This window comes from Gopherus flavomarginatus, chromosome 4 (genome assembly GCF_025201925.1).
Source record: "Gopherus flavomarginatus isolate rGopFla2 chromosome 4, rGopFla2.mat.asm, whole genome shotgun sequence".
NCBI classification, from domain to species: domain Eukaryota; kingdom Metazoa; phylum Chordata; order Testudines; family Testudinidae; genus Gopherus; species Gopherus flavomarginatus.
In genome coordinates this window covers 60,412,082-60,434,671 of record NC_066620.1, presented here as the reverse complement: position 1 = coordinate 60,434,671, position 22,590 = coordinate 60,412,082, and the positions used below count along the sequence as shown (strand labels likewise).

The window sequence follows — 22,590 nt, the reverse complement described above, 5'->3', positions numbered from 1 at the left end:
ATACCCACTTCCTCAGATGCATCTGAGGAAGTGGGTATTCACCCACGAAAGCTCATGCTCCAAAACGTCTGTTAGTCTATAAGGTGCCACAGGATTCATTGCTGCTTTTACAGATCCAGACTAACACGGCTACCCTCTGATATTTGATTACTATAGTTTTTAATGAAAAAATGGGAGCATGTAAGTCTGATCATGCAACCTTTTTAATAAGGGATATTTCACTGGAAATTCTGAATGAGAAAAGAATGATGAAGTCTTTCTCTATGGGAGAGTTTTACCTCAAGTAAGGCCCCTGTCTTCAGTTCACATTGATATAAGATAGGGCCTTATCACAGTCCTTATCTCAGAAGATATAAAGTTCTTTGAGATGCTGGGATGAAAGGTACTATAGAAATTCAAAGTGCTTGGGTGGCTTATGAGGGGGAGTCATACCATTTTTGGGATTATAATGTTCTGACAGTTTTGTTTTATTATTATTATTATTATTAATACAAGGTGCTAGATGGCTCAGAAGGTTAGTAATGGGTTATGTTAGAATTCCACCCCTACATCATTAATTTGAATGGTACAGGTAGGTAGCATCCAGCTGAAATTGTTTGTTAGCCTATAAAAGTTAAATTGCTGATTTCAGTCCAGATTCTAGTTGCAAAATGTATTGACAAATCTGTATACAAGTTAATATATCTCTAGCATTCATGTGCACATATTTATAATTGCATGTAAAAAATCAAGTTTCCAATTCCAATCTTTAATACACACAATACTTATCTAGTAAAATCTCATATTGCACAGTCTAATACAGATGACCTACAGGGAAAATATTTATCATAAAACTTCATATAATGTAGAGAGAATCTTTGACTATGGGCACTTTAATGCCAACTATTATTTTATTTTCACAAGATGACCATGCAGTCTGAGTGGTACAAAAAAGCAAAAATAAAATGTGCATTATATTGCTCATTATAACACATCATGGCCCCAATCATGCGAATACTTATACCCGAGTAACTTTATGCATGTGAATTGCCAACTGAGTTCAGTGGGACTACTCATATGTAAAGTTGTTTACATTAGTGTTTGCAGGATTGGGACTTATGTTAGTACAATACAACTGTTCTGTATTTCATCTTCCATACAAACTATACATGAAAATGCTTAAGCTAAATAATACAGTTACAGAGAGGGAGTCTGCAAAGCAACTGTGTATGAATTTTTTGTTATATCTATGGTTTCTCTTGACACCAAAATGGATATAGAAAAAAGATTTATTGGTGCCTTTTATTTTACAACTTATCTATATAATCATCTCTATTGTTAATATTGTCTTTTTTTATTTTAACAGGAATCTTCAATACAAAAATGAGACATAATCTGGTCTGTCAGACACCTCGCACTGTCACTGTTCATATAAAGTCAAGTGCATCTAGATCACACCAGCAAAATAAATCTATTAGTCTAAAACGTCCTATTTTTAAAGACAGTCAGGAAAATTGTGAAAAAGATGTGCACAATAATAAGTCTAAACGTCCAAAAGGTGCATGTCTGGTTATTCAGCGTCAGGAAATGACTGCTTTCTTTAAACTATTTGGTAGGTTAACAATTATACATTTGGAGTAAAATGTGTTGATTGAACACAAATACTTTTTATAAGCAACTATGTTTTCTAAATATAACTTGAGAGTGCTTCTCATGCATACATTAACAGCCATATCTTGCGCTGAAGTGGCTGAATATTATTCCTCAGTTAACTGAAAACACTCCCATTCCTCCACCACAACTGTTATATTTCAATGTATAAATATTTACATTTTAAATAAAAATAACTACAAAAGGGCTGTCAAACTGCTGAAAAATACACTGCTTAGAGATAAAACAAAAATCATTTGACCCTTCCTACACATATCATTTCCTTTCTCTCCCTTTTATTTTTTCCTTCATCCCGATCCCACCCTAGATGTCAGCAAGGCTCTCTTTGCCAATATACATTTGTTTTACATTATGTTTCTGAACAGATTTGAAAGAGGCTAAATTTCCCACCAATGTAAGTAAATACATTATTGTGGGAAGAAAAGCCTTGTAGTTATGTATGGCGGAAAGTGAAATGAATGTAGAAGGAAGAAAGGTGTTTGGAGAAATTAGTATTTTTCTCCCTTCCATATAATTTTTGTTTTTTTCTGCTTCAGCTGAAAAGAGTGAGAAATAGAGGAAAGCTGTTTTAATGCTGACTTGAAAATATTGAGTCAATCAGAGTAGAGAATTTATAGTAGCCAATTACAGTAAATTTTCATATTTGCAGAATGGTTATTAAAAGTGGTACATTGATTAGCCAAGCCATCAAATTTGTTTTGCTTACTAATGGTTGTCAGACAGAATCTCTACACTCTCAAAACTGTGTGGTTAATCAGAAATAATTGTAAATTATAATGTAAATTATATACAACCCGTTAAGAGTGCAGGGAATAAAATAAACAGAAAAACACCATACAGTGACTTTCAGTTGAGTTGCACTCACTAATGTTAACAGAGAATTTGGTTCTTTGTGTTCTCCATTTTGCCTTTGTTATGGCTTCTCTTTTTGCTTTTGTTTAGATTTTTTTCTAAGCCTAACATATCTCTTCTGTCAGCCGCTCTGCTCCTTACTGATCAGTCCAGCCAATCTTTTTTTCTTTGGCTTGATAAAATGCCCATTTGTATCTATATCTGTAGAAACAAATGCTTCCTCCCTTCCCCACCCAATTAAAAAAAGATAATTTTTTCAATTGAAATATCACCACTGTTTTTTTGTTGCAGATGATGATCTAATTCAAGATTTCCTGTGGATGGACTGCTGCTGTAAAATTGCAGATAAGGTAAATTTGGTATCGTTTTAGTGAATAGGCCACTTTTTGCGCCTTTTACTTTTAATGACTTGATATTGTAATATGAAAATAAACCATATTCTGCTTTCTAATGTATTCACACAGCTTCTGGCAAAGTAACATAGGAAACAATTTATGCTTTTCTGAGTGTGGGAAATTAATAAAATATAATCTTGTGGTGATGTCAGAAACAGATTTAAAAGATGTTACGTCCTTTTAGGAAATTTTATATATAAAACAAAAAAATACTAATGTTGTATTTTAATATTTTATGTTTTTCTAACAGTATCTTTTGGCAATGACTTTTGTTTATTTCAAGAGGGCTAGCTTCAGTATAAATGAGCACACCAGACTTAATTTCTTTGTTGCTCTGTAAGTATTCTTTAAATATTTGGTTGAATTATAACATATTTTTCATTGATTTAGTTCTGTGTTTATTCCATTCATAATTTTGATTTATAAATTAGGATTCTTATGGGGAGAGGTTTCACATCACAACCCTTCCCCATATGAGCAGGATAGAGAAAAATCCATTAATTTGCCCAGGTTAAAAACTACTTGAGATCTTTTCTTTGAATAGCGCCCCCAGACTTTGAAGCAGGGACTTGAAATTTGGCAGGGGGATTGCCTTTGTATTAAGGGAGTGCCTTTTGCTATTCCTGTGAAAATCTGCCCAAATATGACCAAATTATAAGCCTTTAAAAACTGCAGTTCATACATGTTGTTCAGTAGACACTTCTTCAGTGTTAGCAGCTGTAATCTCCAAAAATTCTTACTCATGAAGCAAGCTGAAGATTCTCACAGCTCCTAGCTGACAAGACTGCGACTGCACCTACACCATCCCCACAGAGCAACTGAGCATGGTGCAGAGTCTCAGAACAACTTTCCCTATAATGGCTCCTCCTGGCTTGAGGGCAGGAATGGGCACTGGAACTGAGAGGAAGGGAGTCTGTCTCTTCTGTGTTCTTACTGTGCTTTTCCCCACCACTGCGTCTTTATCACAGTTGGGACCCAGGTAGCATGGAGAAAGATGTCTGATTCAAATGCAGAGTAGACAAACCAGACCTGGGAGAGGGAAAGGAGTAGGTTGGGACAAGGAGTCTCATGAGACTGGAATTGGAGCAGGGAGAGAAACTGTGACTGAGAGTTGAAGGTGTGAGATGAGGACTGGCTGGGCAAGGAGATTGGGAACCAAAGAGAACGAGCTAGGGTGTGGAAGGAGAAAAGAAACTGGGAAAAGTAATCAGGGACAGGTGGAGAGGGAAACTGATCCTTGGAGGGAGACTGTAACTTGGATACAATGGGGAGGAGGGAGAGACTGGTTCAGGAGCTGTAAGGGGGAACTTGGATTGCCGGGGCATGGGGACTGGGGACAAGGAGTTGGGGCCGGATGGGGGACAGCCAGGGCCACCCAGAGGATTCAGGGGGTCTGGGGCAGGGCCAGGTCTTCGGCGGCAATTCAGCGGCGGGTCCCTCTCGGAGGCAAGGACCCACCGCCGAAGAATGAAGCGACAGCGGTAGAGCACCCTAAGTGCCACCGATCACTGCTTTTTTTTTCTGCTCCTTGTGGTGCTTGTACTCACTAGGCGGCACTCCGAGGCTTCGGCAGCACTTCAGCGATGGGTCCTTCACTCGCTCCAAGTCTTCGGCTGCACTGAAGGACCCACCGCCAAAGACCCGGAGTGAGTGAAGGGCCCACTGCGGAAGTGCTGCCGAAAACCCGGAGTGGCTCGCGGGGACCCTGTGGGGCCCGGGGCAAATTGCCCCACTTGCTCCCCGCCTCTGGGCAGCCCTGGGGACAGCTGGGACTGTCTGGGTAAGGAGACTAGGATAAGAAACCTGAGGAGTGGAGACTGGATTGGATAGACAGAGTGAATAGAGCTAAACTCCAACGAAGAAGTTTCTTGTTGTTCCCCTTGGCAGTATGAAGCCACTTTAGCGCAGCATGGTCAGTTTGTAGCTGGAACTGCCGTCCCCAAACATATGGGCGTAGCTTTTTCAGGGCCTACACAATGGTGTAGCATTTCTTTTTACTGACTGACCGGTGACTTTCCCTCTCAGACAGTTTCTTGCTGAGAAACACGACAGGATGGAAGTTGTGATCCAGTCCTTCCTGCATGAGAACTGCTCCCATACCACGCTTAGATGCATCCGTGGTTACTAGGAATGGCTTGTTAAAGTTCGGGGCCCTGAGCACAGGGTCAGACATGAGCGTCGCCTTAAGTTGGGTAAAGGCCTTTTGACACTCATCAGTCCAGTTAAATGCATTTGGCTGGGTCTTTTTGGTCAGGTCGGTCAGTGGGGCAGCAATTTGGCTGTAGTGTAGTACAAATCGCCTGTAGTACCCGGCCAAGCCTAAGAAGGATTGGACCTGTTTCTTTGACCTTGGGACAGGCCACTTTTGGATAGCATCCACCTTGGCCTGTAGGGGGTTTGTGGTTTCTCGACCCACCTGGTGCCCCAGGTAAGTCACTCTGTTTTGGCCTATTTGACACTTTTTGGCCTTAACAGTTAGTCCGGCCTGCCTGATGCGCTCAAAGACCTTTTCCAGGTGTAGTAGGTGTTCGGGCCAGGAGTCTGAAAAAATGGCCACATCATCGAGGTAGGCAACTGCATATTCTCCCAGTCCTGCTAGTAGACCATCTACCAGCGTCTGGAAGGTGGCGGGTGCATTTCGAAGCCCGAAAGGAAGGACATTGAATTCATATACCCCCGCATGGGTGACGAATGCTGACCTCTCCTTGGCAGGTTCATCTAGCGGTACTTGCCAGTACCCTTGGTTAAGTCTATTGTAGAGATGAACTGGGCACGTCCCAACTTCTCTAATAGCTCATTGGTGCGTGGCATTGGATAGTTACCGCATTTAGCTTACGGTAGTCCACGCAAAAGCGTATTTCCCCATCTGGTTTGGGTACCAGAACCACTGGAGATGCCCATGCACTGGTAGATGAGTGGATTATACCCATCTGTAGCATGTTCTGGATCTCCTGTTCTATAGCAGCTTGGGCATGAGGAGACACCCGGTAGGGTGGGGTTCTAATGGGGTGAGCATTACCTGTGTCAGTGGAGTGGTATGCCCGTTCAGTCCGTCCTGGGGTGGCTGAGAACAATGGGGCGAAGCTAGTGCACAGCTCCTTGATTTGTCGCCGCTGCAGATGTTCCAGAGTGGTTGAGAGGTTCACCTCTTCCACGTCACCGTCTTTTTTCCCTTGGCAACAAGGATCCAGTGGTGGGGAGGAGACAGACAGGATAGAAGGGATCAAATTTCAGGGAAAGGGGCAGAACAGTCTGTGCCTGAATCTAGAGCACACTCCCTTCCAGAGCCTGGAATTGAACCCATTTTTCCTGTGTCTCTCCATGTCTCTGCTGTCAGCAAATGTGTGTGAAACTAAGTGGCAAAGATGGCAACAGTTACTGGAGCAGGGGGACTCAATTCTGGGTCTCCCACATTAGTGGCTTATCCTCCAGGCTATAGAATCATTCTCACTCTCTTTCTGGTCTAATGACTATTTAAAATTTATCCAAAATGGACAGCTGCAACAGAAGAAACTGAATATCAGAATATCCCCTAGGCCAGTGGCTAAGACACTCCTTTGGGAGATGAGAAATTCCAATTTAAATCCTTTCACCTGATCAGGCAGAGGGGAGAATGCAACCCAAGTCTCCCATATCCCGAGTGAGTGTTATAATCCCACTAGGCTGAAAGGAGGTGCTGCCATCTCTGCTGCCTCCTCAGTTTGTATGGGCCCCAACCCAATAGGCATGCTTTGATGACATCTGCCAGATCGGGCCCTCAAGGTGAGGTAGGCAGAGGAACACTTATCTTTACCTGGTTAGAGGATCTCACCGGAGCTTAGGCATTAGATAGGTGTCTGGACACCCTAGAGTGAGGCAGCAGCACGCATGCCCAGAGGCAGAAATGTAGGGTAGAGGACTTTTACAGTGAAAATTTAGATGCTGAGTGAATTTAGATGTTTATTGGGTTAAGCAGCTGCTGAACCATGGGTTTTAAGGACCTCACTGGTGCCTAAATTTTTCACTTAAGAATCTAAAGTGGGGAGTTAAGTGCCTTGTTCCTTTTGTGAACCTGGACTTTTGTGTCTGGGCTGCTAAACTTTCACGACCCTTTAGCAAGCTGTACTAATAGCTGATTGTGGTGGGTTTGTGGCTCTAGATAGGAGGTAACAATATTTGCCTGTGGTCGGGGGCGGGGGGGGGAAGGTAGGAGGGACAAAACCAAGGAACAAGAAATATTTTCTGAAAGAACGGAGAAATGTGGATGTTAAAAAAGTGAGTTCCCCTTAAAAATGGTGTTGTACCTATTGTATGTTTTTATTTATTTTGCTGCTTTATTAATGTTGAATATTTTTTGCTTCCTGGTTTCTAAACAGACTTGGTTAAGGAAGTACAATTTTCACATGTAGACAAGGCCTGTAAGGCCTTAGTTTTGAAGCAGATCTATCACTGACATTTTCTTTAAACTTTTATACCTCAGACAATGTATTTGTGCCTCATATCCTAAGGAGTCAATCAAAAAGTATTCATTTTAATGTGAGGATGCCCTGTTGATTTGGCAAAGTAGTGAAACTGGATTATATTTAATGTATGTGCCCATCCAGTGAACTTTAGCACAAAGCGAGTTGTTATGCTGTTTCATATATGTTTGTATTAATGGATTGAAGTAAACCAGAAAATTCCTTTTATCCTGGGAGAAGTCTAAAATTTGGTAGAAAATTTCCCCAAACTAGTGGAAGTCAGGAATTATTTTAAAGGTGTGTAAAGTTAAAATCATGTGATGTGGTGACTCAAGGTTGGAGATTCTTAATATATATTTTTGTAGGTATCTTGCAAATACAGTTGAAGAAGATGATGAAGAGTCAAAGTATGAAATTTTTCCATGGGCTTTGGGAAAAACCTGGCGGAAGCTTTTCCCTAACTTCTTAAAGTTAAGAGACCAACTCTGGGGTAGAATTGACTACAGGGCTATTGTAAGCAGACGTTGCTGTGAAGAGGTAGGCAGGCTTTTCATGCATTCAATTCTTGAGCTATTTACACCAGTTGAGGATCTGGTCTGATATATATTAGATACATTGTCTTTAACAGAAATGTATTGATAAACCAGGGATTAAGGGGAAAAAAGCACCTGAAATTTAATGATTTGCCTATTCTGTTTTGAAATGGATTATTTTCCTTTGCATTTAATATGCATTCTTAGGAACTCTGGCCTGGATTCAGGAAGGGACTTAGGCTTGCAACTATGAGAACTGTGGCACCTAACTTCTAGGTGCCTATAAAACCACAGAAATACCACCATAATCCACAAAGCCTAAATTAGGTGCCTAGGGTCCCTATATAATGAATGGGAAGAGTTAGGTGCCTTAAATACGATCTACAAAAGCCATCATATTAGGTGGGGAGCTGCCTATGTGAGCCAATAAGAGGGGTATGCAAAATGGTGTCATGGAACTAAGGAGGGCAGGGATAGTTTGGTGGTTTGAGCATTGGCCTGCTAAACCCAGGGTTGTGAGCTCAACCCTTGAGGGGGCCATTTAGGGATCTGGGGCAAGAATCCATCAGGGACCGTACTTGGTTCTGCTAGTGTAGGCAGGGGACTAGACTGGACTTAATGACCCTTCAAGGTCCCTTCCAGTTCTATGAGATAGGTATAGCTCCATGTATATTTATATAAGTGCCTAAATCTAGGCCTCAGGGACACACCTATCTCTTCCTAGCAATCCATATATAGGAACCTGTCTCCTAGAGCCACGTGTCTTAAGTATCTAAATAGTTTTTTGCAGGAATGTTAGGCACCTGCCTCACTCTACACAAAACAGCCAGAGGAGAAGGAGATAGTGCCACTCATCTTCTAATGTTTATTGCAGTGGTTATAACACTCACCTGGGCTGTGGGAAACCCAGGTTCAATTCCCCCTTCTGCCAAAAGGGAAGATGGGATTTGAACAGGACCCTCCAATCTCTTTTCTCCCACTCTGGCAGAGGGAAGAATTGAACCTGAGACTCCCACTGGGTGCTCTTACCCCTGAGATAAATGTTATAAGCCAGGCACCACTACCACCACCTCTGAACAGATTTTGAATGGGACCTGATTTGGTAGGGGGCCCATGAGCACACCTTCTGGATTGGGCCCCTCAGATGATTTAGGGGGATGAATGCATATCTTCCCCAAGCTTGTGAATTGCTCTGGCACTTAGGTGGGAGACAGGTGCCTGGATACCTAGAGTGAGGTAGCAGTGTGCATGCCCAGAGGCAGAAACTTAGACACCTTGGGAACTTTTACCCTGAAAACTTAGATGCTGAATGAGTTTAGGCTCCGACAGGGCTTGGTAGGAGTTTTGTGGATTGCAGTAGAGCCAAAAACTGGGACTGAAGCCATTGGGTGCCTAAGTCTGGGGTTTCATGCCTAGCTACCTTTGTGGATCTAGGCCTCTGTTTTTAGGGTAAACTCAATAAAACCCTGTTTCAAAGTCCATATCCAAATTTTTAAAAATTTGCCCACATAGCCAGTCCACCTTGGAAAGTTTTACATTGTGCCACGGAGCATTCACTACCAAAGTTGCTGCATGAGTTTTTGCTGACCAGAGTCCAAGTGAGCTGTAGTCCACAAAAGCTTATGCTGAAATAAATTTGTTAGTCTCTAAGGTGCCACAAGTACTCTTGTTCTTTTTGTGTCTTATACAGATACCCTATTTACTGTTGGTCCTGAATGAAGGAATTTGCAACAAAGAGGAAACTGTTTATGCAAGTCACCTCATTCAGTTTAGAATTATTTCATTTTTCAAACTACTTAGAAAATTGTCAATTTCAATTATTAGATAAAAGTTCAATACTTTGGATGAAATCCTGTCCCAAGTGAACTCAACAGCAAAACTCCATTTGACTTCAGTAAGGCCAGGATTTTACCCTTTATTTCTAAAAATTAAAGGTGTTTTAACAACCCATTAATTGCTTTTGCATTATTTCATCCTGTTTTTCAAACCTGAGCTTAACAGAAAAGGAAAAAAAAGTCAACCTGATAAATACTATTCCTCAGTGTTCTCTGGTTGGATTTATTCCTGCTGCCAGGAAGGGCCCCGTTATGACATGTGGGATTGAACTGCAGAAAGTAGTGAAATACATTTTCTGTTTGGATTTGGAAAAGATGGGAGCTTATCTATTTCCATTAAATATTGTGAAACTGCACAGTTACAGCCTAGCACAGTGAGAACTGATACCAGATTTAAGATTGTTTGGGGAATTTTTTTTGTTTCCTCAAACAATTTTTTCTGTAAGGAGGTTCCATACTGAAACTATGGCATCTTCAATTGTTGGAAAGCATGATGGGGTTTACATTGGATAAGTGGAACGGCACAAGACTTTGTCAAACTGTAAAGTTAAGGAAATTTTAATTAAGTCATCCAGAGTGGTTCAGCCAGCAAAGAGCACTTCTGAGTTCCCTACCATTCTAAACCAATGATGTGTATTTCTCAGACACAGATATGATGGAAACTGAATGTAGCTTTTCTTCCTTGAATCCCTACATCAATTAGAAATTAAAGTGATTATTGCATCACCAAATAATATTTGCACAGAGGAGGTATTTTGAAACTTGTTCCTTCCACCGTAACGTTCAGTTTCATACAGAGGTTCCATCTTCCAGGACAAACATATACTTAAAAATAGAAATACGTTTCTCTTCATTTCAGTTGTCCAGTATTTGCTTATTGTTTTTCTTACACTGGTTCTATACATAAAGATTTTTCTAATCTAGGTAATGGCTATTGCTCCATCACATTACATATGGCAGCGAGAACGTTCCATGCATCACAGTGGGGCTGTCAGAAATTACAGCAAAGATGAAGTGCAGCTGCCCCGTGGACCAAGTGCCACACCAGCAGATTGTTCGCTTTGTGGTAAGAAAGGAAGATTTGTAGGACTGGGATTATCATCCTCATCTTCTTCATCCACTGGGACTTTGGAGATCATGGAGCAACATGTATCTCAGGAATTGAAGGACACTTTCCCAGTTGAAAAAATGCTAGTTGATCCTTCTCCTTGCTGTTATTCCCAAGGTACAGTTTAGTATTGTAAGTTGCTTTCATTTACTTAGTTTAGGTATATATTTATTAACTTGGAATCTGCTGTATCTGTACAGCACAGGGGGTCTCAAACTGGGGGTTGGGACTCCTCAGGTGGTCATGAGGTTATTACATGGGGGCAGGACGTTGCAAGCTGTCAGCCTCGACCCAAACCCCCTTTGCATCCTGCATTTATAATGGTGTTAAATATATAAAAATGTTTTTAATTTAGAAGGGGGCGGTCGCACCCAGAGGCTTTCTATATGAAAGGGGTCACCAGTACAAAAGTTTGAGAACCACTTGTCTTGCACATCTAATATATCAGCATTTCTAAAGCACACACCTCTGCTGCAGGACTGAGCTCTGCTTTTCCCTTGCTCTGTATGTAAGAAGTCTCTCACTTAACCAAAAGCTTGACATAAAGTGAGAAACAAGCCATTTCCTATTCCACTAGCATGTTAGTTTTGGAAAGAATGAATGTAGTGCTTGTGAAAGACTAGACTCTCCATTGCTTTATTTATCTACAGAATTGGGATAGCATAAATAGCAGCAATAAAAGCTCTTTTAGCTGCCCTGACAAGGTTGCTTATCTCTAACCTGGAGAAACACTGGCAGAGCAGTGTGGTGAAGCTTTTCTAGTAATATGACCACAGTGTAGTCTTCATGCCTATTAAATCCTTGGACACTCTACTAAGACTCAGATTTTGGGAATGGGGGCCATATAGGCACCTAGACAGAGACTACCAACAAATGCGCTAATTAACGCCAAGCATGTTTTAGTTTTGAATTGTGAACATTTATTAAATCAATTTTCTTGACCTCCAAGGATTTAGCAGTGTTGTGCAGCCAGTTAACAATCTCATTTGTAACCAGAACTCTATCCAGATTGTGTGCTATTCTTGGTAAAATAAATGAGTATATTTTGAGTAAACCCTTAGGAGACAAGTCTCAGATGTTTCAGTATCAGAAAGTGCATCTGTCTGTTTGAACAGCTAATGTTTTATCTTAAGGCCTCTTTTGCAAAACTATTCTCAGTTCTTTCCAGGGTTCTTTACATACTTGTAGAATCATAGGGTTGGAAGGGACCACAGGAGGTCATCTAGTCCAACCCCCTGCTCAAAGCAGGACCAATCCCCAGACAGATTTTTACACCAGTTCCGTATGTGGCTCCCTCAAGGACTGGGCTCACAACCCTGGGTTTAGGAAGCCAATGCTCAAACCACTGAGCTATCCCTCCCCTCACAGTATGTTTTGTTTCACCAAACTATTCTGAAGTCTTGTTAGATGAAATTTACTATCACAGTAACAGACTATTTTTATGACTTTTGTTGTAAATTACCCTTTCTTGTTAGTACTAATCTAAACACTCTGTGACTGAATGAACTAAAAATCTTCTAGGTCTGTGGAAATTATCCTTGTCTCTTTAACTGTTCTCAATTCTAACTCTGCTGGGAAGTTGACAAATCCTGTTAACTTTTATTCATAGCTGCTCACTGACTTCAGTGGACTGTTGATGAATATATACTACTATGAGCAAGAAGTTGTCCACTATTAAGTTCTCACATTAATTCTGAAAATTCCTTTCTAACATTTCCTGTTTGTTAGAAGCAACAATAAGAATAAATTATGTTTATCTGAGTTTTAAGATTACTGTTGTAAGCAACACAAGTTCAGGGTTTAAAAAAACAAACAAACAAAAACCAGTGCAGCTCTTTATCATATATATTCTGAACCTGATCACTCATTAGATCAATTGTTTTTTTCTAACCCACCTCCCACTCTAAAATCTTAGATAGCTTTTATTGTATCTGAGAAGTCTCCACCATATAAAGGAGGTGTTTGTTCATTTTTAAATTAAGTATTAAGACTGGATCATGCTTTAGATGATTATCTTTTGGTAGATTCATTTTATAAAAATGTATAAGGCTGAAATCTACCAAAATTTAAACATATGCTTAACCACTGGGCACTACACTAAAGTGTGAAACATTAAATACATGCATTCATCTTTGAAGAAGTGGGATTAATTTATCTAAATAAAAATTGGAAACATAATAAATTATCTTTAATATCTATTTTTCCATTAGTGCAAATGGGATTGAAATGTTGGCATTAGGAATCCTACAGAGTGTTATACTTATTGTTTTGATATTTTCCGTAAACTGTTCCAATTCTAAGGGGCTTTTTAAACGTTGAAAATTTTTCAATTGTGTGATATTTATAACAGAAAAGGAATTAGGCAGACGAGTCCAGTAGAACATATCACAGGTTCAGCTCACTATTAAAATACTTTGCACTTACACAGAGCCTCCAATTTGAGACTATAATCAAACTCCTGTCCCAATTTTTTTAAACTTACTACTGTTACAGATAAGAGTTAAGATTACTATATATGAAAGAGATTAGGAAAAAAATTAGTTAATTTACTTCATGCATTTGATAGCACTTTGTATATAGTCAGGTTCACAGTGTCCTTGTGGATGGTTTCCCTTTCAACCTCAGAATATCCCATAGGGTAGAGAAGTTTTAGCATATCCATTTTAAACAGGGAGAAACTCAGGCACAGATTTTTCCAAAACTACATAAGAAGTGTGTTACAGGGATGGGATTAAAACTAGAACTCCTGACTCTTCAGTCCTATGCTTTGTCCACAGTACCATGCCTCCTCTTCTCCCTCTAACAAATAGTAGACATGCTTTCTGTAATGATGTTGAAAATGATCTGACTACTATCAGCCAAACAATCTTCAGCCCTGATTGACAGAGGTATAGCAAGAAAAATCTTATCAATAACTGGTCTTTTTCTTTGTGTAAACAGTGCCTTGTAGTAAATAAGTATAGATAATAGGGCCAAAATTCCATGAATTGCATTTCCTATTGACTCGATGTAGAATTATGCAAATATATTTTGCTCCTAACAAAGGTGATTAGTATTGATTGGTACATAACAACGCAAACAGGAATTGCATCTGTAGCAGAATGCAGTTTGGTCTATTGTACTCTTACCTTATGTAAACAAATTCTTTTTTTTTTTTTTCTTTCTTTCTTTTTAATTTCTGGTAGGTTGCAACAGTCTATTCACCAAAGAGAGAAAGATTAGCTGCATGAATCAGGACAAATCCATGGACTGGTTTACAGGAAATGAAGAATGAAATGTTTGTTTCTAACAGTATTGCATAGCTGTACCATAGTTCACTATTTCATTAGCGTCCCTTCTTTAGATTGTACATGGAATATAAAAATGTACATTCAATATAAATCAAAGTAGTAATTTTAAACAATTCACAAGTCTACAAAATTAAACAGCCATTTACAACATTTAATTTTATTCTGGCAAAGTACAGTACTCAAATTAGCAGCTGCCATCTGGAGCAGTGTCTGGATATGCCACTTTATATTTCCTCAGCTTGATGAGAAATGCTAGTTAGAGGGAAAAAAAAAAAATTATTGCCACAGGAACCTCAGTGTGCATTTAATAGATAACTACTATAAGTTATATCAACTCATTATGTCAATGATAAAATACTAGTTTAGAAAGAGCGAATGTTTGCAAAATATACAATACTATTTAACAAATCTTAAGATTATAAAAACATTTCCCAAACATTTCTTACCTGTGTGACCAGTTTGCCAAGGGTAAGGTCTAGCAATGTAAGGCAGTGAACCATATGGTTTGACATAATCAGAAAGTGATTCTGCTGAATTAAAATAAAAAAATATTTATTTCCTGGCAGGTGAAAAAAAAAGGAGAGTATTTTATGTCTAAATACTAATCTCTAACATCTTGCCTTCCTCTCTTTTGTTAATCCACTCCTAGCAGGCTGCTCTGCAGCCATCCATCAGTATAGACAGCCTCTTCTGCTATATTGACAAACCTATAGCTAGAATGAGCTGTACTGTCTGAATTTGCCAGAGCTGCAGCTTGCAGACAAAGCATCCTGTTTTTGGTTAAAGTCTGCCACATGCAGTCCCAAAAACACACCATAATCATAATGAACCATAAAGCAGCAACAATCTGAATATGGGAGCTACCCTAAGACAACAGTTCCTGAATTCAAGTTTAAAAAGTTTCCCTCAACAGCATGATTGAGCTGCCAATTAGAATTTATTTACTTAATTTGCAACTGGATTTATTAAAAGACCATCTCATTTACATTTATATTTACCATTAATATAGCTGCCAATCAAAATTTAGGAAAGGGCTTCCCAAAAAATATTGATTGTAGCCAGAAAAAGTTCATTTGTAGGAAAGGACTTGGGTGCTAAACCTGTTCTCCACAACCCAGACTTTCAGCTTCACTACTCCCAGTATTTTTTATAGGAAGTAGTACAAGAGCTAGGGGTGAGTAGATAAGGTGTCTGAAAAACAGAAAATGGTATTTTACGTGATTACATTTTTAGCTCTCAAAAAAACCCTCAGCCTCAATTTTTTATGATAAAAGTAACAAAAAACTGTTTGTTTATATTTCATGCTTAAAGACCCAGATTTGCAGCTTTCAGACTACAGAAAAAAGTTATACTTCAAGCCAACTGCACCACCACCAAGTATCTGTCTGGTAAGCATGGGCTAATACTTTTGCTTCATGCAACAGCAATGCTTTTGGAAAGGAGTTAGAAAACCAGTAGATGCCAGTATGAACCAATGGCGCTTGCATACATCACAAGCTGATAACTTTGGCTCATAGATGTGGAGGACATATGTACATCTGAAGTGATGTAAGCAGATTATTTGGGAGAGAAAGGATGTGTGAAATGGTGGCAGACTTCTCTTAATTACATCTAGTTCAAAACAGATGTGGTGAGGGAGAATCTCTCTTCAAAGGGGGGAAAATTTACATTAGCCTCCTAGTCCACTGTTTCCCAAACTTGGGATGCCACTTGTGTAAGGAAAGCCCCTGGCGGGCCAGGCTGGCTTGTTTACCTGCTGCGTCCACAGGTCCGGCTGACTGCTGCTCCCACTGGCCGCGGTTCGCCGCTCCAGGCCAACAGGAGCTGCTGGAAGCGGCGCGGGCCCAGGGATGTGCTGGCCACCACTTCCAACAGCTCCCACTGGCCTGGAGCGGCGAACTGCGGCCAGTGGGAGCCGCGATCGGCCAGACTGCAGACGCGGCAGGTAAACAAACCGGCCCGGCCCGCCAGGGGCTTTCACTACGCAAGCGGTGATCCCAGTTTGAGAAACACTGTCCTAGTCCAATATATATCTAATACAGGGTAGCTCCTTACCAACGTCGTCACTTTCTCCAACTACTGATTGATCCCGAATAGGAAGCTCTTCACCTTCTTTCGGTTGAAGTTCCTCATCTACAATTTGTTGAGGTTCCACTCTTGAGACTAACCTACCATCCTTCTGCTTAGCAGGGAGTACCAACCAATCTTTGTGAGTCACCTCAACAATCCTTTCACATAAGAGAGAGAGATGGCATGTCCGTATTCCTTCCAACAGATCAATAACCTGTGTGATACTTTCAGAGAAATGGAAGAGATATGGTGTTACATTTTTCTATTTTGAGATCCTTTTATACAACTGCTAGTCCTGGACCTGTGCACTGCACTGTGCTCTTCACTTCTTGGTGAAGACAAAGCCATCAGTTTTAGTATAAACCAACAACAAATCTGAATACTGCACAGAAGAACGTGGGCAATTATCCTGCAGACATTACTCAGGTAAAACTCCCCCTGACCCCAATGGGAATTTTGCCTAAGTAAGGACTGCAGGACTTATACTGAGAGCAGCTCATAAAGTATTACAGGAACAACAGATGTAGAAAACTGTTACAAAAAATAATCATTTTGTATTTAAAATCTATTATGCATAAAGACATGCTTAACAAAACTACAGTTATTTGATGTCTGAATCAAACAAGTTTATAAATGCCAGGTTTTAATACTTACTTTGCTAGGTATACAGCACATACACCACCCTGCTTAAGATTTGGATACACAACAGGCAAAGCAATCTGAGGGTTAAGCATATCCAAAGCTACCTATAGAAGAACAAGATAATTATTAAGCAGACTGAATAGACATAAATCAGTTTCTCCAAGTCAACAAAAGCAGAAAACAATGAGTTTGTTTATGGAAAACAGGTGATATAAAAGTGTGTTGGTTTTTTTTTATATAATACAGTTATAGTACAAATAAGTCTGCAATTTTTCTTGAACTTAATATATACAAAGTATATGCCTAGTTCAGCAGTGGAAAAATCTATTTCCCCTCACAACTGTACTATTGCAAATGGAGACGGACAAAGTATGCTTTTCCCTATAAGACAGAAAGGAGTGAATGTATGGACATATCAGTGTTTCTTTTGAGGATGATGCACCATCAGACCTTCAAAGACACTTGCTGACAATGGGAGATGGGATTTGTCCATCCCTGCTAACATAGGCTTGGTTGTTTCTTTATAGTTTGCGCTTAGGCTAGAGGTGGGAAACCCACAATGGAGAGGATAAGAAAATTGCTTTTCATTTAAATCAGAAAAAAAAATCAGATGCCAATCTCTTTAAGGTAGGGAGTTTTCTACTAAAGACTTACTGCATCAAATGTTATAGATTTCATATCCTCAGCAGCTGTTAAAATATCCTTATTAATGAAATCCACGTTATCTGGCCACTCTTCTGCATGTCCTATTCCCCATGCATCACGCCAGCGCCTGTAATTCTTCTTCGCTACAGCATGGTGATCTTTTCTGATTTCATAACTTATAACACGTCCTCGAGGCCCAACTTAAAGCAAATGAAACACACTAAATTTACTATTTTTTTTTCCCTGATTCAAGTTAACAGGTTAAAAACATCTAAGTAAATAACAGAACGGGTTAGTCTAAATTGTCTCCCCTTTCTCACCCTAACAAGTTATTATATAAAAGATAATCAACTACAATTTATTTTTGTTCAAATTTAAGTGATCCTGTGCATGTAAAAAATGCCAGATTAACATTTTGGAGGCTGAAATTTGTCTGCTCTATGAATAGGTACAGCAGAGGCTGGCAGAACCATTTGTCTCAATCCTCACCTGGAGAGAGCACCTCTAGCAATAAGAGAAGAATTCAATATCTATGGTCCTTTCAGTCTCTGATCTCTCTGCTAATGCTGCCAACAATGGTATGGGCTCGTCTACACGGCTGCAATAAAGTTATGCGCTGTATCTCTCCAGGGCAGATGCTGCAGGCACAAACCAAAAGGTTTCCAATGCACATTAATGTAGTCCTCTTCAGATAGGATTACATTAATGAGAACTAGGAACCTTTTAGTTTATGCCCGCAGCATCCACATGCAGGAGTTACAGTGCAGCAACTGCAGGGCATAGCGTCAGTTATGCCTAACATTGGGATGAGATTAAAGCAGTGGCCAAAGAAAGACTACAGTGAAACCCAATACACTTATTTTCACTTGTGACCCATATCAGAGTGCAGGTCTCCAGGAGTGAAACAGCAGCCTCAACCAGCACCCTGTCCTTCAGTTAACTCGCTCTGTAGCAGATACAGGAGTTTGGGAAAGATAAACACGGACACGCATTCATTTCTAGTGCCTAAATCAGAATTGGTTTTACATTCACAGTAACAGAAGCATGACTCACTTGCTGAAATTCACCTCTGTGCAGAGGGCCAACACAAGGTGTCTATGGACCACTTACGCTTTGTGCCAACATTACACAACTCTGATCCCCTTCTCTCCCCATTCCCCTGCACAGATCTGACATCCCCTTTTCCATAGGAGCAGCAGCAATTGTGGGGGAAGGGGAGCCTGTGGAGCCCCTTTTCTACTATTGGAAGCAGCACAGAGGAGGTGGGGAGTTCTGGGTTTCTTCTCCAAGTGAGGGAAGGGGAGCAAAGGAGCTCCTTCTCCCAGCCTGGTGGAGCAGCCATAGAGAAGCATTTGGGAGGAATGTGGGGATATTTGTAGGGAAGGGGTAAAGGAATCAAAGGTTCCACTTTCTGGCCATTACCAGGTACGGCACTGGATGGGAAGGTGCCCAACGTTCCCCCCATTATGGTTCTGTTCTGTCAGTACATGAGTTCCTAGAAAGCAAAGACCACTTTGAGGATGATTCGTTATTCATTGAGAAATTGTAGAAAAAAAACGACATGCCTCTGGTAAATTTTGAGGACAGAAGGCTGTGAGGAATGCATACAGAAGTGGGAGAAGAATAGAGGTCCAGAATCCCTACCTCAAACCTGGATCTAGTGTATAGGGAAGGGGTTCTACACTTCCATCTTCCCCAGGGGAAGCTCAGGGAGGTGTGAAGTAGCCCATTCATCTCGAAGAAATGTTCTGAGCTGAATGAGAACACCCCATGGTAGAGATGATACAGCCTGAAACCATGGGTGTTTATTGTTCCATTCCTCTCAAAGCATGTTCTCATCCTGCCCTCCTTTTCTGTCAGCTCTTGTGGGCCTATGTCAAGCTTGCTGGTTCTCAGCACTGTAAGTGCTAAGCACTCCTGTTCTCAGCTCCCCAATACAGTCTCTGCATTGTATACTGGGCCGTGCACTGACTATGCCTCACCCTGATCTCAGCAGTGAGTTTCTGTGCCACACATACCTGTTCTCAGTGCCTGGTGCAGACTTGGTTTATCATTCCTAATGCAGGAGACTTCATCACGCCTATTCCAGAAAATAAAGTATCTGTTGTAGCTGGGACTCTGCAAATGGCATCAGAGCCAGCACAAAGGTGGCAACTAGTTCCTCCCATATCATCCTGGCTCCACCACTGCCATTTCAGCTTCATATTCCTGCCCTGTGACACATAGTTTGGTCAACCTAACCCCCACTGTAGATGCAGCTAGGTTGATGGAAGAATTCTTCCATCGGCCTAGCTAGTGCCTCTCAAAGAGGTAGATTAATTACATCAGTGAAAAAAACCCTTCCCATCAATGTAGGAAGCATCTACGCTACAGCACTGTAGTGAATGGTGTCAAGTATCAGGGGGTAGCTGTGTTAGTCTGTGTTCACAAAAACAACAAGTTCAATGGCACCTTAAATTAAATTTAAGGTGCCACCGGACTCTGTGTTGTTACTGTAGTGTAGACATGGCATAAGCAAGTCTCAACCTTAATAGCAGAGCTGCTCCTCCACTATGATCACGACTTCAGCGATGCACTCTACTTACCTACACACAAACAGGGGTGAGGAAAGAGTAACCCACGAATAGCAAGAAAGAGGCTAGAAAGGCAATACAAGAATACCAATGATAAAAATATGGAATGAAATTCAACCCCATACAGAGCATCAGCACAAGGCCTGTACACCTTATGACATCAAAATGCAGCCTAAATAACTTACAGGCTATGTGCTGGCTCTCTGCACAGTGCTAAATTTCACCCTAGGTAAACAGCATATATAAATCTGAAAAGCCACAGCAAATCCTGAAAGTGGACATAGAGAGTTTTTTTGATTAATGGAAAAGTAGCACTTGTTATATCAATATTTCTGTGTTGCTTCTGAAATAAACTCCTCTATTTGCTAAATCTAGGGTCTTTTACCTGCTCTTGATAGAAACAAGCTCATCCCACCAGACCCAGTACCAGTTTCCACCACAGTGTCTCCTTGGTTGATATCCATCATCATCAGCATTGCACTAATATCCTAAGGGTTAAAAGAGAAATAAACCAATACTTCTATACTGTATATTCAAACAGAAATATGTTAGGATATTGCTTAAAGCAGCAGCCTGATTTTCAGTAGTGCTGAGCACTTTTAGGTTCCATAGAAATCAACAGGAACTGTGGGTATGCTATATCTCTGAAAATCACTATGCACTTGCATAAGCCACCTGAAGGTCCTGCAGCTATTCAGATCAACAAAGCAAATATTAATAGAAAGAAGTAATTTACTAATACAGGAATGATAGGACTCCTTAATATAGTAAAACACAAGTGGCAAATTATGATTGTAATGTAAAAGCTAAAATATCCCACTGTAAAACACGGACTGTTTAGTAGGAAGGAAGCTGTCTAAAAGTAAATTGTATTGCTGTTTCCCTAAACTGAAAATGCTTGGATATGCAAATTAACAACAAAAGACTCTGAGACTGCATCTCTAAAAAGGTTTTAAATTAGGACTACCCAAACTTTTATATGTGAAGGGCTGTTTAATAGAAATCCAAAGCATCTCCCAGAGCCTAGAGACTGGAACTGTACATCTATTCAAAGTTCCTGGTCTGAGCATTGGCCTGCTAAACCCAGGGTTGTGAGTTCAATCCTCCCCAGGGTCAGGTAGGGATCTGAGGCAAAAATCTGTCTGAGGATTGGTCCTGCTTTGATCCGGGGGTTGGACTAGATGACCTCCTGAGGTCCCGTACAACCCTGATAGTCTGTGATTCCCTAAATCCATGGCTCACCACCCTAACCCAATGGTTCTGGTACCCATCTTGTAGCTGGGTGAACTGGGGTGGTCCTGCCATTTAAAAACCAATAATCATCAACAGCTTCTATTTAAACCAGTCTTCAAGTTAAAGTTGATCACTTGTGGAAACATCCATTGCAACAACTGACAACCCACGCACTGCTGCCTTACCTTTGGATATGAAATAGTAGGTCCTCTCTTCATCAAAAGCACAAAATCTTCTAAGGCTGGTCTCCTTATCAGGAACTGAAACCCACTAGAAGTCCTAAACATTTGGCCCGGTAGCTTGCCTATTATCTCCAGGTGGCTAATAACTCCCCAGTTGCTATTCAATTTCCCGACAGCTGTCAGGTTACGCATATGTTTAAACTCTGTGTAGGTTTTTCTGCGAAACTCTGCTAAAATCAAGTCCCCGGCTTGGAAAGGCACATCTTTAGCCGATGTGTTATGGGTGTCAACAGGCGTCTTGTCTTCATCCCTCTGCAGCTGTGCGGGGGGAGACCTACTGGCAGCAGGCAGCTGGAGGTGAGAGTCGCTGTTTTCACTGCTGTCCTCCTGCCTTGTTTCCCCCAGGTCTGCGCGCCGTATGTCCCTGATCTCTTCCGAGAGCAACTCCTCGGGTATCAGTCGGCTCACTCTTTCCAGAGGCGACAGGGCCCTTTCCCAGGCTCGTCTCCTCCGGCTCCTCAGCAGCTGACCCGGGTCCGCCTGCGATGCAGCCGCCGGGGGGGAGTCGGCTACAGGCGATGCACCGGCAGTGACCTGCTCTTCCGACTCGGCCCCACCTCCATCCCGGAGCGAGCCGGAACACAGTGCTCGGACCGACCGGAGGCGATGGGCTGAAGGCAGGGGAGGCGCACCCTGCTCCCGGGTGCGTGCGACCCCTAAGCGATCGCTTGCCCCAAACACTCCCCTGCCCAGCAACGCCCGGCACCAGTTCGCCCGCCTCCTCCCGCATTGCGGCACCAACCCGGGCTTCCCCGGCCCCCCTCGCGCGGGCAGCGCCCGACTCTCCCTTCCCAGCACTTGCAGGCTCAGCCACCGCCTGGCACACTGCAGCATGGCTGCGCCGGCCGGGGGCGCTGCACACAAAGCTGCCGTGGCCGGGAGAGCCCGGGCGCCGCTTGCCGGTCTAGCATGTGCTGCTGGCTAGGCCCCCTGGGCTGGACTAAGCACTTGCTCAGGCGCAGGCGGACTCGCCTTTGCCTTCCCCCTTCAGGAACCACGAGGGCCAACACAGCGACACACACGTCCGCAGTAAGCCTGCGACCGTCCGGATCCACGTGTTTGCCCACATGGCCCTGGCAGCCC

At 41.6% G+C, this 22,590-nt stretch overlaps 2 protein-coding genes across 5 annotated transcripts; one reads left to right on the top strand and one right to left on the bottom strand.

The window, feature by feature from the left end:
• The first annotated feature begins 1,172 nt into the window (after positions 1-1,172).
• SPDYA (speedy/RINGO cell cycle regulator family member A) lies at positions 1,173-14,088 on the top strand. The gene is made up of 6 exons (XM_050948674.1): positions 1,173-1,591; positions 2,794-2,852; positions 3,148-3,233; positions 7,702-7,873; positions 10,629-10,929; positions 13,998-14,088. The coding sequence occupies exons 1-6, from the start codon at positions 1,363-1,365 to the stop codon at positions 14,084-14,086; spliced, it is 936 nt and encodes a 311-aa protein (XP_050804631.1). The 5' UTR covers positions 1,173-1,362; the 3' UTR covers positions 14,087-14,088.
• A 144-nt stretch (positions 14,089-14,232) lies between these two features.
• TRMT61B (tRNA methyltransferase 61B) lies at positions 14,233-22,442 on the bottom strand. Of its 4 annotated transcripts, none has more exons than XM_050948559.1 (7): positions 21,451-22,442; positions 20,418-20,520; positions 17,469-17,659; positions 16,827-16,918; positions 16,158-16,396; positions 14,549-14,632; positions 14,233-14,354 (listed from the first exon to the last, which is right to left on the bottom strand). In XM_050948559.1, the coding sequence occupies exons 1-7, from the start codon at positions 22,339-22,341 to the stop codon at positions 14,287-14,289; spliced, it is 1,668 nt and encodes a 555-aa protein (XP_050804516.1). In that variant the 5' UTR covers positions 22,342-22,442; the 3' UTR covers positions 14,233-14,286. The 4 variants fall into 4 exon arrangements, 2 of the variants coding, with proteins under 2 accessions (XP_050804516.1, XP_050804517.1); XM_050948560.1 differs by having other exon boundaries at positions 14,549-14,629; XR_007773755.1 differs by lacking the exon at positions 14,233-14,354 and adding an exon at positions 15,101-15,293.
• Positions 22,443-22,590: the final 148 nt, after the last annotated feature.